The 17,354-nt window shown below is 54.0% G+C and overlaps 2 protein-coding genes across 2 annotated transcripts; both read right to left on the bottom strand.

Moving 5' to 3' along the window:
• Nucleotides 1-461: 461 nt before the first annotated feature.
• On the bottom strand, nt 462-1,849 carry BZA05DRAFT_442317 (uncharacterized protein; the record flags this gene model as incomplete). The annotated part of the gene is made up of 6 exons (XM_051486745.1): nt 462-677; nt 741-787; nt 848-955; nt 1,016-1,103; nt 1,170-1,516; nt 1,585-1,849. 6 exons carry the CDS (start codon nt 1,847-1,849, stop codon nt 462-464), a joined length of 1,071 nt encoding a protein of 356 aa, XP_051342760.1.
• Nucleotides 1,850-2,787: 938 nt separating this feature from the next.
• On the bottom strand, nt 2,788-4,122 carry BZA05DRAFT_205116 (uncharacterized protein). The gene has a single exon (XM_051479542.1). The coding sequence runs from the start codon at nt 3,918-3,920 to the stop codon at nt 3,075-3,077; it is 846 nt and encodes a 281-aa protein (XP_051342759.1). The 5' UTR covers nt 3,921-4,122; the 3' UTR covers nt 2,788-3,074.
• Nucleotides 4,123-17,354: the final 13,232 nt, after the last annotated feature.

The raw sequence follows: 17,354 nt of genomic DNA, 5'->3' as shown, positions 1-17,354 counted from the left end.
GAGAAAAGATCATCACGGTCTCTCATCTGAGAGTTACTCTAGGGACTTTAAATAGTGAATAAGCGGGCGCTGGGGATTGCCGACCCTCATCGTGAGGTATTAAGTAGTACTATTCTGTACTACATGGAATAATTGGCTTTGCCTTCGTTGGATTATTCTAAGTTGAAATATGCAAGGTTGAAGGGCTGCTGAAAGTGATTTCATCTTTTTCCCTCCCGTCAAGTTCGTCCGATACGTACGTCAGAGGAGCATCAGTAGAGCTGTGACTCCACATCGTTGGGTAAAGGAAGGCCTGGTGAGTGGGGCACCAGCAGCTTTGGGGGCAGGGAAGTCATGTTACGGTCTTCACATTGCTGTCGGCACAAGATGAACAAAAAACACGTTCCATTCATCGGACCCCAGCATAACCCAGCACACCTAACCGCAGAACCTGACGCTAATACCCAATCCACTTCCGCCACTCAAGCTTCATCATCAGCTTCCTCAGTATCAAACTCGCCATATTCAGGAAGATCCCTCTCGTGGTCAATAGTTAGAGCCTCGCCTTTAATCCGAAGCGGTACGTAATGGTTCCTCCACTGTTTGAGGATTAGCTCACGGATACTCATGGAATCGAGCGCGTCTTCGAGGAAACCACGTACCTGATCCCTGATCGCGCCTAGAAGTAATTGCGGCACCTATCCAAACCGTCAATACCAGAGGAGCTGCGTGGGAGCAAGAGGCGGCGTGTTTCAACTTACGATTTCCCACTTCAGAGTATCGTCTGTGATTGCATCTAGCGTTGATTCTGTGGTACCATCAGCCATACTGCTTGCCTATTGCCGAGGTGCATTCGTTTCCAAAATACCTAACAAACAATCGCAGTAATCCTTCGTCTTTGGGTCGGTACCGAGCCGGCGGAGAAACTTTGCCGCCTCCACGTTTGTCCCTACCTGCGCAAATTGAAATGCGACAGCTGGTTACAAATGAATCAGCCTCTGCAGTGCCGTAAGATAGCAATGGAATGCAGTCTTACCGCCCCTGCCCTTAGCAGTATCACCCTGGCAGGCTGCGACACAACTAATGATGGTGTGCTCCAATAAACCCTTCTGTTCGCCCTCAACCTATATGTGTCGTCCAGTCAGAAAGTGTGAAAAAGATGAGCGTTGGAAGCAACAGTGTTTACGAACCGTTCCATCCGTGATGACAACCACGAGCAGTGGTTTAGTCATCGGTACATCCGCGGTCTTGCTGTATACCCGCGGGTCCAGAATCTTTCTTTTGAGCTCGGATCCGATGCGCGTCACTCCTCCCCACTTGTGAGTATCCAGGAACCCCGTCTTGTCCCCGGTGACGTTGAGTTTGCCTTTTGCCACGTTCAGGAACTTTACCTGGTTGACTCCGTCTACGTTTGCATGGGTGTACACCTCGCCGACCGCCTTCATGACCTTCTTGAGTGTTGCTATACGGGGTCCATTGCCGCCGCCGCCCGTTTGGCCTTCTGGGATGTCGTCGTAGTCCATCGAAGTACTGTCATCTATGGGAAGGTTAATCTTTTCGAGTCTCGGATCTGGCCGTAGATGTGAACTATGATGGTTTTCTTACCCAGCAACACCACCAGGTCGTATAGAGCAAGGAGAGCCAAGTCTTTCGCTGCTTCCGGAGGACATTCCGCCAAAATCAGGGCATCGAATGTGGCCTGGACTTTCGTAGCATAGATAGTTGGGTCCAGTGCAGCGATTGTGATCTGCTTCAACGCGATATGGTCCTCAACCCACTTTACCCAGTTGAAAACTTCATACTTTGGGTCTGGGTCGGCTTCCGCATAATCGAAATGCTCGTGATAGGTTTTGAAGACTTCGGTCGCCATTTTGTCGGGTTGATTGGGAAAGTTGGAGGGAACTGACGGAAAATTGAAGAACCGATTGGAATGTGGGGGAAACTGACTGGAAGATGAGGACTGTTGGTGTCTGTGAGGAGTAGAGAGAATGAGGAGGGAATGTTGGGGGAAGGGAAGCCGGCTTGATATAATAGATTCTCATCCACAGCGAGCCTCGCCAGAGATTTTCGTGGTTCCTAGAAGCCAGTCGAGGGAGCATAGCTTCCACCTCTGTGGCCTCACCGCGAAGCTAGAAGTTGGACGGATTAGTTCGCGGGGGAGGGAGACGGACGAAGAAGCGGGGCATCGGTGCAGCAGTTCTGTGGTTCGAGGTCGGGATTCGCAACGTGTTGGATGGTCTCCCATAGTTTTCCTCTCTCACACATTCCCTCGTTCCCTCCCATTCGCGTAAGTCGATCTACAGCTACAGCTCCCCTCTAGGACTCCATGCTAGCTGATGCGCTCCGCGATGGAGGCTTTTTTTTCTTTTCTTCAGAAGAGAGTGCACGCGAAGGCATTCCTTCCTGCAGGATATGCGAGAGGTCTGCAGGCGGAGGCGCATAATTGAAGTCGTCCGCGATTGCGAATCGGCGGCTCCTTCGAGGTCTGCGTCTGATGGTGACTCGTCTGTGCAGTAGTCAGTTCATGCGATGATTTGCCGATGGCGTTGGAGGAACGATGTGCTTCTAGGACTGACGGGGGGCACTATTGGATCAAGATCGACTGCCAATCACCCCCGCATACTCCGCCCGTCCGTCGAGACCAATCTCCAGGCCCGAATGCTAACACACGAGAAGTTGGCAGCCTATGAGATGTGTAGATAGATAGTTAGCCTAGCTAAGGGCTTCCTATTTAAAGGATCGACGGGGCTCGGAGGCTGAGTTCGCTGTAGAGTGCTATAAGTGAGTACCTGGTTAATAGTATAGGGTTGGCTGCCAACGAAAAGGTCCCCTGCGCCCTAGTTAACACCCCCTGCACCCCAACTTGAACACCCTGCGTTTTTCTCGAATTCCAATGATGGCAGCCCCCAATCTCCGAAACATGGCCAGAGTCCGCCTGCAGAATGCGGCTCTCGTTCGTGATCCCCGACTTACCTGGCGGTGATACGTCGTCTTCGCCATCGTTCATTGCAGCGAACTCCCAAAACCCCCAGTACCTATTGCTCTATATTGAAGCCGATAACTCCATCGCTGCGGTAGCTGCCAATGTCGACAGCTCAATCCCCGTCCGCAACAGCGTAATTCGACCGATATCCTTCTGCAGGATTGTACTTTTGCCCCGCATGTCTGTACACATTCTCGGCGAAGGAATCAGTTGGATGGCCGGCTCTGACGGCTTCGGGCTTTCCCAACAAAACATCACGAACGATTATCCCTTCTTCCTGCATGCAAGGCGATTGCGAATGGCAGCAGACGTGGTATATACGATATGTACTTTGGTTGGGCTTCACTCTTCCAGACTGCCGCTGGAGGACGAGTCGAGGAGTGGTAACCAGCCATGGATGCATCGCATGGACGGATATCTCCGACAAGCTGAGCAGCGACCCAGCCTTCTCGGAGATGTCACGGAATTGCGTAATACCGCCGTAGGTACGTAGGTAACTCATTGGCGAGTGCCCATACATGAAACACCGGTGTCCCGCATAATCTGATCGCGACTGCATTCCACAGTCCAGACTGGTACATATTGCAGTCAAGGATCTCTGGATATACGAGGACTGCTTTCTGGAAAACATGAAGATCCGGGGGGCACGAGCCGGTGGTTCTTTGCTCTTGGTTGACCAACAGCCCCCCATGCCGCTCGATGACTCCGACATCTGGCCACAACTATGATTCTGTCTGGCCAGCTCCCTTCTCCTATGCGAGAGTGCTAGTCCTAGCCCTGGTATGTCGAAGGACACACTGCACGATGCTGTGCACCCAGTCCGTACCCAACGACGGGACGGACAGCCAAATGAGGAATGCCAGGAAAAGCAGTGCCGCCCAGACTCCCGAACTCGAACCAATGGGCCGTCAAGATCTCGGGGTAAGGCTACGGCAATGTGGCCGGTTCTCCGCCGCATTCGGAAAGATATGCCCGGTACGCTTTGCTCCGAATTCTAGATCTCGGGCGTGAGTGTGCAGCTCAACGGAATTTCAGCTCGCGAGCCTGCTCGAAAACGAGATGTCGAGCTGAGCCGGAAAACTCGGTATCATGATAGGTTCTCTCGGAAACCGAGACCGGATAAGACTTACGCCCCGATTGAGTAGTAGTTTCCGGTCCTAGACGCGAGAGTCTAACCTTCCATCGATGGCTCGCTTTCCGAAGATATTTCATGGAGAAGATCTGAAGTTCTCGCATAAACGGCGGCTTTCCTATTTCGTAGCTCCCGAAGGGCTCAGAAGCTATGTGCATCATGCTTCAAAGCCTCAATGATTGCCCGGTGAGGGGGGACCACCGTCCAGCTAAGAGCCCCGCTTTTAGTTTCCTATCCCAGCTCCCTTTTGGAAGAGTGAAGACCAAACTCAACACAGTGGTGAGAATGCAGGTTTTTTATCTCCCCCATCGTTGTGTGCTGGCGTGTGCTTGTAGTACTTTGACTACTAGTCCCTAATCTGTTCTCCCGGGGTACCATGTTCGTTTGATGTACGCCCGGAAGCCCGTCAAAGCCTTGGAGACAAAGCATCATGTACTTTATGCTTTTGTGCTTTGACTTCGGCGTAGCTAGGAGAGTACCGGATGAGAGGCACAAGGACAGGCCCCATTGAAAGGGGGAAATTGATGATAATGGAGTGTACACTGTGTCAGCAGTTTGTCCGGACGAGAGCGCAAAGCTGCAGCAGAGAGTGGACTTCGCGGTACCACAATTGTAACAGTGCAGAGCGGTTGGTTTTTCGCATCCACAGTATCCATAGTATCCGAACGTCGCAGCAAGAGCCGCAAGACGCCCAGTCCACGGACAGTCATGCGGGAGTCCTGCAATCATCGCAACCTCCAAAGCTCACGCCGGATGCTGTATCTGCTTCGGAAGTATGTACATAATGACGACGGCAGCTGCGGCTGCAGTATCGAAGGTTGAAGCTGTTACTGCTCCTGCGTCCGAGCAACAGTAAATGTGACTTGAGGTCCCATTATCCCATAACTGTGAGATTGCAAGTGCTTAGACACAGCGATAGTAGAACTGCTCTGAGGGAGCCCCCATGTGAAGTAGTGTTGGATGGGAGACGGCGAAAATGAAAGATGATGAAGAAGTTGAGGTTGTATTCAGCTTCAAAGAGCCATCTCATGTGGTTGTCCTCCGCTGCCTACAACGTTCGTTGTCACTCGATCCGGCTAGTGCGGCTGACATAACCATTCGGTTCCACCGATCCGACTAGCCTCTCCTGCTGTTATCTTACCTGATCCTCCATCGATCCTACATGTGTCCTCTCACGGTAGTGGCAGAAAACACATCCCCCCCTACTCATTCAGTGGTCGACCCCGCCATGCCCACCAGTGTTGATACCCTCTGCTAAATATATGTCTGGTGTGGTGACGCTGTTGGGGAGGTGTACAAAAATGTTTGACCTGGTACTTACTACTCTACATCAGTTCCACCCGCCAAAAGCTCCTCCATGGCTCGACCACAACTGTACTGTCCTTTCTAGAGGCAATCATTTCTTACCTCCAGATCCGGCGTCCCATTCCAAAGTTTCTTGTAATCCCGACTCCCGAGAACAGAGCAGACAGGAGGTAGTCAATGAAGGGATAAGAACAAGCACAATCGGTGCCTAGTTCTGAGTTCCTCTCGCCCGCCATGTGGCGGCTGGAGTTCGATACGAGATACAGCTTTGCCATACATGGCTAGTAGTAGAAATTATGCAACCAAAAGGATTTGATATGTAGATCCATGATCCATCCCCTTTGTCGAGAGCAAATATCTGCACTGGAAGCGACTGCGTAGCTGCGTAGGCGGCGTTGGCGAGGCCGGGCTACGTTTGCTGGGGACCAGGATGAAAATTGTCGGTGACAGGCGCCAGAATCATGCCCCTCCATAGGTACATACGTACAGCGTAGCATCATCATCGGCTGTGGCTTTTCTAGAGGCTACATAAGCGGCACCCGGCAGCCCCTACGGTAGTACCGTTGCTGCACTCACCGGACGGCATTGTTTTGGGTAGTCAGTTGGTTGCCCGGTGGAGGCGAACTACTGGATAGGTAGACAGTCTTCCACATGATGGATATGTACCACAAAGCCACCCGAGCGTCGTCACCGCGGATCCCTCAGTGCACTTCCGGCGAGGGTTCGATCCTACATACGTCTTCACTCAATGAGATCGCGAGATGTATCTACTCTACAGGGGGTAAGGGTTATTCGTGGTGGTGGTGGTGGTACAAGGTGCGGCGGCCCGGCACTGAATTGCCCCGCATCTTGTGCTAAGTAACCAACTCTTAATTTCTGGAGTAACCAACTACAAGCCCTGCGGAGCCAGGATCATCACGATTCCCTGCCAGAATGACAATTACACGATACCGCGTCCAAGCCGACCACTGCGACTCCTAGTACTGTCCAGTGCCCGCATTTACTCGTCTCAGTCTTCGGGGCCAATGGATGTCCCTCGATTGCCAGTCGCCGCATGGCGCATGCAAGTCCCAGACTCCCAGTCGTGCTTACAAATATATGCCGTCAGCTCGTAATTATGTAACTCGAGAGCTTGATCCGGGGGACGTGAAGCGAAATGCGATCGAGAGTGGACGAATATGCCTGCCGCCTGCGGTGGCTTTCGGGCTCCCGCTAACTACTACCTAGTTGGTTAGTAGTTATCCTTGCACGCTTCGTCCACTCGCAGCCGTCGCCGCTGACTACGCCCTGGCGCTTATCCGTCCGTGCGAGACGTATAATCCTACAGACTCTATGTAGGTACATACTCTATATCGCCCTGCCCTGCTGCAGACGTGGGGTTCGATCGTCGCATCGTACGTAGCCGGGCTACATATAGTATTTATCTATTACCGACGAAAGCGGTGGAACTCCATAGGAACAGTGGTTGATACGAAGAAGTATACAGAGTCTCTCAGGACTGCCGTCAATCCGATCTTTTCTGGAAGGGATAACCGGGAATCTAGGTAACTATCATATTCAGTTGATGTTAAATCAGAACTCGCATGAAGCCAGTTGGCAGAAACCCACTGAGAAGATCAACATAGACTTGCGGAGCCTCCCCCCACGATGCACGCACAACTTCTCACTCGTACCCCACCTCACCCCACCCGCATGCCCTGGTGGAAGAATTGATGCGCATCCATGGTGGCGTTGGAACATGGGTGGTATGTACATCAAGCCTGTTGGTTATCTATATTCCTGGACCGTAGGAAGAATCCTGTGACTGCTTAGTTATCTACTAGTAGAGGACCTATGCTGTCATGGTCTAGGTAGGTAGCCGGAATGCGGGTATGATCAAACGCACAATCGCATTGTTATTATGTTAGAGACGGTATGTACGCAGCATACTTGCACATACATTCTACATAGGAAGCGAGCACTTTCAAGCCCTACATAGCTGTCTACCTAGGTATGTAATCCCGGAAGAGAAAATAGTCGTGATTGACGTGCTGGAAAACCACTTAGGTACATATGTGGGATACTGCGATACTACGATAGAGAGGGATATCCGCGATTCGACATCGAGAAGTGATACGGTTAAAGGTTTAGCCACTTGAGTGGCCTTAACAGGATACGACACGACAGTCGCGGGCCACAGCTTGCTACGTTCCGACTGTTTTCGCAGTTTTCCTGATATATCCTCCTCAAGGCACGAGTTGTCTACTGCTCACGCCGGAACGCATCGCACATTCCTTTACGACGAGAAGTGGTTATATCTTTGCGCGAAGCCCGCGACGGCGTGGCGGTGGGCATATACTTCGCCGTCACAGCTGTTTACTCCTCCATCTCTGACTCTACTTGGTACTATCTACACCTTCGTTCGGTGATGCTGGCCTGTGCTCTGTGAGAACATTGAGGTGCCTATCGCATCCCCTCACTCGTTTCACGATCTTGTCCGCCACCGACTCGATTCGGACACGAAGGGGACTTCATATCCTTAATTTTGGTGTATTTTGTATTTAAACAAGCGTCCGTTGGTTTCGTATGTTTGGATCCGACCACCGAGGCTCTTTCGGAGGCTGATACTGTTGCCGTCGCGACGGGTGTTCTTCTGGGCGTGGATCGTGTTGATTCAGGAGTCTGCGAGTAGTCCTTCTGTGCCAGCGGTGTGGCGACAGAGGCAGGCGGTGAAGTCCATGCTTGTGCGACCGTAGTAAGATCGAAGTTTGGGGGTGGTAGCGGTAAAACGTCGAGAGTAGGCAGTGGACGGAACGAGACGAAGATGGTGAAATTGAGAGAGCAGTGGAAGGGAGACGAAGGTGACCCGAGCAGGGTCCGTGTGGTTGCCCTGCCAACCACTATCTACCAAGCGTCATCTCCATCACGTGTTAGTTACTACGCGCGATATACGGACCACAATGGATAACAACGCGGTGAGTATCGCAAAGAAAGACACAGACGTTCAGCTAAAGTAAATAAGATCCCGCCAAGAAACTGGACCCCGCCTCGCAGCTTTGAAGTAAAAACAATCCGGCGGGTTCATCATTGGATCATTGTTGAGTCCGCACGGCGCTCGACGCGAAGATAAGCTCAAGTTCGGGAAGCGTGACGCGTCTGATCTACGCGTGCACGCGGAACGTGCCAAGAAGGCCGAGAGATCTTTGTACTAGAGAGGTGGTATGCCTGCGAAATTGGCCTACGTGTCGAACCCGAAAAAACTAACTGATTAGCGTTACCCATAAAATGCCAAGCTTGGCCGAGTACAACGGGGTAGTGGCCTAGTTTGGTGACAAACATAGGGATTTCCTCGTGGTGTTCCTGTATGAACAGGGTGGTGGTGGCAACATGTGTGATGTCGCCTGACTCGATGGGACAGCCATCGATGACTTCGAGACTTCGCGGGAATTTCAGGGGTACGAGGGGTAGGTGGTGATGGCGGGCGAAGTCTTTGTCTACAAATGCAATTCCGGTTGCCCCACAGTCGATCAGCGCATGCGTGGCAATAGTTTTGTCACCAAACGAAAGGTTACACAATACAACAAGATGTTTTCCTTCCATTGATGATTCTTCCACAACCATTCCTGACACTGAGAGACTAGACAAACGAAAAATAGGGGACATAGGAGACAAAGACTTATCCTGGGTACGACCAACAACAGTGCCATCAAGCGGTTGTTGGTCTAGGCTTTTCCCGACTGCTGGGAGGTCTCGCCGCAATCCTGGTTGCAGTTGTGATAGGTGTGAGCCGGGGTGGTGTTGGTCGGCTGGGTTGACTCCAGCCGGGCAACGGCTGCTCGGAACGGATTTCGGTTCTTGTTGGGGCAGTGCCTCGCCATGTGGCCACTTCCTCCACAGTACAGACAGCGGCCTTCGCAGAGTCGAGCGGCACGCTCTTGATCTGAGATCCTGCGGCTGTTGGCACTCAAGTCCATGGCTCCGGGGGCCGTTCCTGTGGCAGTGGTCGTCGCGGGCATGGTGTTGTGGGTGGTGTGCCTGAGCGGCACCGTTGGGTGTGGGGCGCTACTCTGCCGAAGGGGCTTGGTGGTGCGGCGTCCCTCACGAAGTTGGAGGGCACGCAGCTCGGAGTCAAGGCGTTGACAGAGGGCCACAAACTCATCGTAGTTGAGGCCCTGAGTACGGCCCACAAGTTGCCGATGGAGTTCGATGGATACTCCTTCTCGCAGCGCGTCAAGTTTCGCATGCTCGTCCCAATCGAGCTTGGAGACAAGCATCTGGAATTCCGCAAAGTAGGAGGTGAACTCCTTATTGCCTTGTTTCAGGTGGTGTAGCTTGGCTCGAGCGGTGGCCGCTGGGTCAGGGTCACCAAATGCGTTGTTCAGGAGTGTGATGATTGCATCAGCGTCGGTGAGGGTGATGTTGTGATTCTCAAGGCACGGCAGGATCTGGGCTTGCGCGCGGTGTCACGGCTCGCGACGGGACGTTTGAGGAAGAGTCGGAACAGGGGTGGGAAGGCAGCGCGGGGGCAGTGCAAGGGGCTGCGCGGGCGGCAATGCAGGAATGAGCCGGAGGAATTGGGGCTGTGTGCAGTAAGCAGGGGTAGTGCGGCTGCGCAGGGTATGAGTCACGGAAGCGGGGGTACTGGCAAGGTGGATTTCTCAGGGTCTGGCACACGCCCACGGTTATTGTCAGGTTGCGAGAAGAAGTGGAGGGTTTCCTATATAAACGGGCCGTTGCCCCTCTGTACTTAGTTCTTCACGCAACAACTTGTTAATTCAATCACTGTTACCTCTGTCCTTGCCTCGGCTGCCGTCTGCGCCGTAGTCCTTGTCCCTGCCTCTGTTCTCAGTTGCCGTCTGCACTGAGCCCTGCCTCACCTTGTCCTCTGAACCTGTCTTGTCTCTGCCGAACCTAGAACCCGATTCCGAGCCCGACTTCGCTACCTGGAGCCTTGCCCGACCATACCGTTACACTTTGTTGCGTCGCCCATCTCTCCACCTAGCGAAGAACCATGGCCACCAATACCCCAGCACCAGACCCTCCCCAGCAGGAGGAAGTACTGGTGGCACCTCCCTACTGTCGAGAAATTCCCGCCACTGTCTACGAACAACTCGAGATCATCGTTAACCACGACTCACCCGCCGACAATGCAACACTGTCGGGGTTGTATAACCAGTTCCAAATCATAGCCCGTGCAATCACCCAATCCCCCACAGCAGCACCCACCTGGCGAATAGACCACCTCGAAGAACAACTTGCCAACTCCCGTCGTATCGCCAACCGTCTCGCCACACTAGAAACCCAACCCCAGGGCCGCGCCGAGCGCGTCCCGGAGCCAGCCATGTTCGATGGCACTCGAGAGAAGCTCGAAGAGTTCGTTGCCCAGCTTCGACTCAAACTATACAGCGACCCTACCCGTTTCCCGTCCCCAGCACTCAGAATGGCCTACACCTTCAACCGTCTCGAAGGCCGTGCCCAAGCCCAGATACTGCCGTACATCCAGAACAACGTGATCAGCTTGACCGACGCCGATGCCATGGTCACCATCCTCGAAAACGCCTTCGGCGATCCTGACCCAGCAGCCACCGCACGCGCCGAACTTCACCGCCTCAAGCAAGGAAACAAGGACTTTACGTCTTACTTTGCGGAGTTTCAAAGACTCGTGTCCAAGCTGAACTGGGACGAGCATGCCAAACTCGACGCACTCCGCGAAGGAGTCTCCATCGAGCTCCACTGACAACTGGTGGGCCGCACTCAGGGACTCACCTACAACCAGTTCGTGGCTCTCTGCCAGAGCCTCGATTCCGAGCTACGTGCCCTCCAACTCCGTGAAGGCCGCCGCAACCCCCCGCGACAAAACCCCACCCCGCAACCCCCAGCCCCGCCGAGGAATCAAACGCATAACAGTACACCACCGGCAACCACTGCAACCGGAACAGCCCCAGGGGCTATGGACCTCAGCGCGAACAGTCGCAAGATCTCTGATCAAGAACGAGCTGCGCGTCTCCGCGAGGGTCGCTGCCTATACTGTGGAGGCAGTGGCCACATGGCCCGACACTGCCCGAACAAGAATCGGAACCCTTTCCGTGCCGCAGCTGCACAGCTGACGCACGAGCAACCTGGAACCCTGACCCCCGACCACCCATACCACAATTGCAACCAGAATTGTGGCGACAACCAAGGACAGTCGGGAAAAGCCTAGACCAACAACTGCTTGATGGCACCGTTGTTGGTCGTACCCAGGATAAGTCTTTTTCTCCCTTTTCTACTCATTATCGTTTGTCCAATTTGTCAGTGTCTGGGATGGTAGTGGAGGAATCATCAATGGAAGGAAAACATCTCGTTGTACTATGTAACCTTTCGTTTGGTGACAAAACCATTGCCACGCATGCGCTGATCAATTGTGGAGCAACCGGAATCGCCTTTGTAGACAAAGACTTCGCCCGCCATCACAACCTACCCCTTGTACCCCTTGAATCCCCGCGCGCCCTTGAGGTCATCGACGGCCGCCCCATCGAGTCCGGCGACATCACACACGTTGCCACCACCACCCTGTCAATTCAAGAGCACCATGAAGAACTCCCGATGTTCGTCACGAAACTGGGGCACTACCCAATCGTACTCGGAATTCCCTGGATGGACCTACACGACGTGGCCATCCGATTCAGCTCACGCACCCTCACCTTTGGTTCCCAATATTGCACTGCACACTGCAATACGGTACCCACAGTAGCCCACGGTATCACCACAGACCCACCGGAACTACCTTACGCTCTCGCACCAAACGTAGCTCTGGAGGAGCCAGCGGTAAGCGCGGGGGCCGGCGACATCGTGGCCCGATACGTTACGTCTCCCCAGATCAATGAACACCAGCAGGATGCTAACCAGAGAAAACCCACGGTCAGAATCTCAGCCCTCCGGATGAAGTCTTTCCAGCAGATGGCAGGAAAGGAGAACCTTACCATCTTCACCACGACCCTGAGGGAGATCAATGAAGTTCTATCTGAAGAAAAACAGAGCTCAACCGCCCACATTCCCCCCGAATATCACGAATTTCTCCACCTGTTCTCCGAAAGGTTGGCGCAGAACCTACCACCCCATCGGCAATACGACCACAAGATCCCACTAAAGGAAGGATTTGTGCCCCCTTACGGACCCCTCTATTCGCTCTCGAAAACCGAGCTGGTCGCACTCAAGGAATGGCTTGACGACAATCTGAGCAAGGGATTTATCCGTGCGTCCTCATCACCAGCGGCATCACCGATCCTGTTTGTCAAAAAATCGGACGGCTCCTTGCGACTGTGTGTGGACTATCGAGGCCTGAACGAAGGAACCATCAAGAACCGCTACCCACTTCCCCTGCTCCAGGAAACCTTGATGCGACTGTCCGGTGCAAAGTATTTTACAACACTGGATATCCGCGGTGCTTACAACCTGGTACGAATGGCAGAAGGGGAGGAATGGAAAACGGCCTTCCGGACCCGCTACGGACTTTTCGAATCATTGGTAATGCCTTTCGGGCTAACCAATGCGCCAGCCGACTTCCAAGCCCTGATCAACGACGTTTTACGACCGTTCCTGGACGACTTCTGTACCGCCTTCCTAGATGACGTCTTTATCTACAGCGCGTCACTGGAAGAACACCAAAAACAGGTCACCAAAGTGCTACGCGCCCTTTCATCGGCCGGACTGCACTTAAAACCGGAGAAATGCCACTTCCACCAGACGGAGGTCAAATACCTGGGCCTGATCATAACCACGGAGGGTATTAAAATGGATCCTGCCAAAGTCTCTTGCGTACTCGAATGGGAAAAACCGACGACGGTAACGGATGTGCAATGTTTCTTGGGCTTTGCAAACTTCTACCGACGCTTTATCCAGGACTACTCTAAGGTGGTATCTCCCCTGACGGCAATGACAAAAAAGGAAAATGGGAAGTACGTCCCCTTCGAATGGGGTATTGACCAACAGCAAGCCTTCGACACTCTCAAGACTGCCTTCACTAGCGCCCCGATCCTCCGACATTTCGACTACGACCGAGAAATAGTGGTGGAAACTGATGCCTCGGATTACGTATCGGCCGGTATCCTCTCCCAGTACGACGACGATGGAATCTTGCATCCAGTTGCCTTCTATTCAAAGAAACACTCCCCGGCGGAATGCAATTACGAAATCTACGACAAAGAATTGTTGGCGATTGTTCGGGCCTTTGAAGAATGGAGACCACACCTTGAAGGAGCCGCGCACCCAATCCAAGTCCTGAGCGACCACAAGAACCTGGAATACTTCATGTCAACCAAGTTGCTCAACCGCCGGCAAGCACGATGGTCGGAATTCCTGTCCCGTTTCGACTTCAAAATCGTCTATCGACCTGGTAAAGCAGGAGGGAAACCGGATGCATTGACAAGGAGGTCCGGAGACCTCCCTAAGGAGGGGGATGAAAGACTGCTGGCGAACCAACAAGCAGTCCTCAAGCCCCAAAACCTGCCGGAAGAATTGAGATTGTCAGCAACCAACCCGTTGGAAGTACCCCGTCCCGCACTCTCTACCCTGATAAACGAAGCATATCAGGCAGATCCAGTGCCGAACAAGATCCTCCAACTGCTCAGAAACGGAACACGCCACTCAAAGGACATCTCGCTCGCCGACTGCAGCGAAGTCAACGGACAATTACATTACCGCGATTGCCTCTACGTTCCTGAACACGACCCACTCAGACTTCGCCTGATCCAGGACCACCACGACCCGCCGGCTATGGGCCATCCCGGAAGAGCAAAAACCTTGGAACTCCTGGCCCGGAACTACTACTGGCCCCAGATGCGGACGGACGTTGACCGATTCGTGAGGAACTGCCACACTTGCAGACGAACCAAAGCAACAAGACACGCCCCCTACGGTGTGCTCCGCCCACTCCCAGTACCCGAGAAACCCTGGCAACATATATCCGTCGACTTCGTAACCGGACTCCCTCCCTCAAAAGGATTCGATGCCATTTGCGTATTTGTGGACCGCCTCACCAAGCAACGACACCTGCTCCCCTGCAACACGACCATCACCTCCGAGGGACTCGCCGAACTATTCTGCGATCGGATCTTCAGATACCACGGACTACCCGACACCATCGTATCGGACCGGGGCCCCCAGTTTGCCTCACGATTTTGGAAACATCTATGCTCTTGCCTCAAGATCGACGCACGGCTCTCCACGGCGTTCCACCCGCAGACAGACGGTCAAACAGAGAGGATGAATGCGGTAATGGAACAACACCTCCGGGCATACGTGAGCTACCTGCAGGACGACTGGGTCGACTACCTATTCTTAGCAGAGTTCGCTGGCAACAACCAGACATCCGACACCACTACCCTGTCCCCGTTTTTTGCTAACCTAGGCTACCACCCCCGTTGCGACTTCGAGCTTGACATCCGAACCGACACGAACGAAGAGCGACAGGCGCAGACAGCGGTAGAGCGACTCCAACAGATCCACGACGTTGCCCGAAGTGAGATGCGCTACGCCCAAGCACGGCAGCAGGACAACACGGACCGGCACCGAACCCCCGCACCGGCCTTCCAGCCTGGAGACATGGTATGGGTGGACGGCCGAAACTGGCGGACGGAGCGGCCAAGCCGAAAACTGGAAAACAAACACCACGGACCCTATCGGATTACCCGAGCCATCGGAACCCACGCATACGAACTGGACATCCCGAACACCATCCAAAAGCACCGCACCTTCCCAGTGTCCCTCCTCCATGCATCGGCCGACGACCCCCTCCCCGGCCAGATCCTGCCGCCACCGTTACCGGTAATTGTGAACGACCAAGAAGAATGGGAGGTGGAGGAAGTGCTGGACAGCAGAACGCTGAGGGGAAGACTCCAGTACCTAGTCAAGTGGAGGGGTTTCACGGCACCGACGTGGGAACCTGAGGAGAACCTTGTGGACGTACAGGCAGTGGACGACTTCCACCAACGGTACCCAACGAAGCCTGGACCAGTTCAACTTGCTCTCGTGGGAACTCGAGCCTTAGGAGGGGCTACTGTCACGGCTCGCGACGGGACGTTTGAGGAAGAGTCGGAACAGGGGTGGGAAGGCAGCGCGGGGGCAGTGCAAGGGGCTGCGCGGGCGGCAATGCAGGAATGAGCCGGAGGAATTGGGGCTGTGTGCAGTAAGCAGGGGTAGTGCGGCTGCGCAGGGTATGAGTCACGGAAGCGGGGGTACTGGCAAGGTGGATTTCTCAGGGTCTGGCACACGCCCACGGTTATTGTCAGGTTGCGAGAAGAAGTGGAGGGTTTCCTATATAAACGGGCCGTTGCCCCTCTGTACTTAGTTCTTCACGCAACAACTTGTTAATTCAATCACTGTTACCTCTGTCCTTGCCTCGGCTGCCGTCTGCGCCGTAGTCCTTGTCCCTGCCTCTGTTCTCAGTTGCCGTCTGCACTGAGCCCTGCCTCACCTTGTCCTCTGAACCTGTCTTGTCTCTGCCGAACCTAGAACCCGATTCCGAGCCCGACTTCGCTACCTGGAGCCTTGCCCGACCGTGCCGTTACACGCGGCCTTCCAAGCGGTTGAAGGCATAGGCCATTCGGAGTGCTGGAGTTGGGAAACGGGCTGGGTCGCTGTACAGCTTGAGACAAAGGTGGGCAACGAACCCTTACAGTTTCTCGTGTGTTCCGTCGAACATGGCTGGTTCTGGGACACGCTCAGCGCGGCTTTGAGGTTGGGTTTCGACGGTGGCGAGGCGGTTGGCGATGCGGCGATGCGGCGGGGGTCAGCAAGTTATTCTTCGAGGTCGTCAAATCGCCAGGTCGGTACGGCTATTGGGGACAGGGTGATTGCGCGGGCGAGGATTCTGAATTCGTTGTACAACCCCATCAGGGTTGCATCATCGGCGGGTGCATCGTGATTAACGATGATTTCAAGTTGTTCGTAGATGGCGGCGGGAATTTCTCGGAGAAGGGGGGTGCCACTGGTACTTCGTCCTGCTGGGGGACGTCGGGTACCTGAGTGTTGGTGGCCATGGTAGTTCGCTAGGTGGAGAGATAGGGGACGCAACAAAGTGTAACGGCACGGTCGGGCAAGGCTCCAGGTGGCGAAGTCGGGCTGGGGATCGGGTTCTGGGTCCGGTAGAGGCAAGACGGGTTTAGGGGACAAGGTGAGGCAGGACTCAGTGCAGACGGCAACTGAGAACAGAGGCAGGGACAAGGACTACGGCGCAGACGGCAGCCGAGGCAAGGACAGAGGTAACAGTGATTGAATTAACAAGTTGTTGCGTGAAGAACTAAATACAGAGGGGCAACGGCCCGTTTATATAGAAGATCCTCCACTTCTTCTCGCAACCTGACAATGACCGTGGGCGTGTGCCAGACCCTGAGAAATCCACCTTGCCAGTACCCCACTTCCGTGACTCATACCCTGCGCAGCCGCACTACCCCTGCTTCCTGCACACAGCCCCAATCTCCTGCGGCTCATTGCTGCGCTATCCCTGCTCCCTGCACACAGCCCCAAATCCTCAGCGACTCACCCTTGCGCTGCCGGTGCACTGCCTCTGCACTGCCCCCAACTCTCCCGATCCTTGTGCCGACCCTCCCTTCGTCATTCCATCGCGAGCCGTGACACCAACGCCCCTGCCGGCTTCCAAGCTCTGATCAACGATGTGCTACGCCCTTTCCTCGAAGACTTCTGTACCGCATTCATCGATGACGTCTTCATTTACAGCGGATCCTTAGATGAACACCGGAAACATGTCAGGAAAGTACTGCAGGCCTTATCAGCAGCCGGTCTACATCTCAAACCCGAAACATGTCATTTCCACCAGACGGAAGTCAAGTATTTGGGACTGATCATTACAACAAACGGGATCAAGATGGACCCAGCGAAAGGCTCCTGCATACTGCAATGGGAGGAGCCGAGTATGGTCACTGATGTGCAATGCTTTCTGGGATTTGCGAACTTCTACCGGCAATTCATCCAAGACTA

Source organism: Tricharina praecox, assembly GCF_024521635.1.
Source record: "Tricharina praecox strain CBS 144465 chromosome Unknown BZA05scaffold_4, whole genome shotgun sequence".
In the NCBI taxonomy this organism is placed as follows: domain Eukaryota; kingdom Fungi; phylum Ascomycota; class Pezizomycetes; order Pezizales; family Pyronemataceae; genus Tricharina; species Tricharina praecox.
This window is presented reverse-complemented; position numbering and strand designations above follow the sequence as displayed.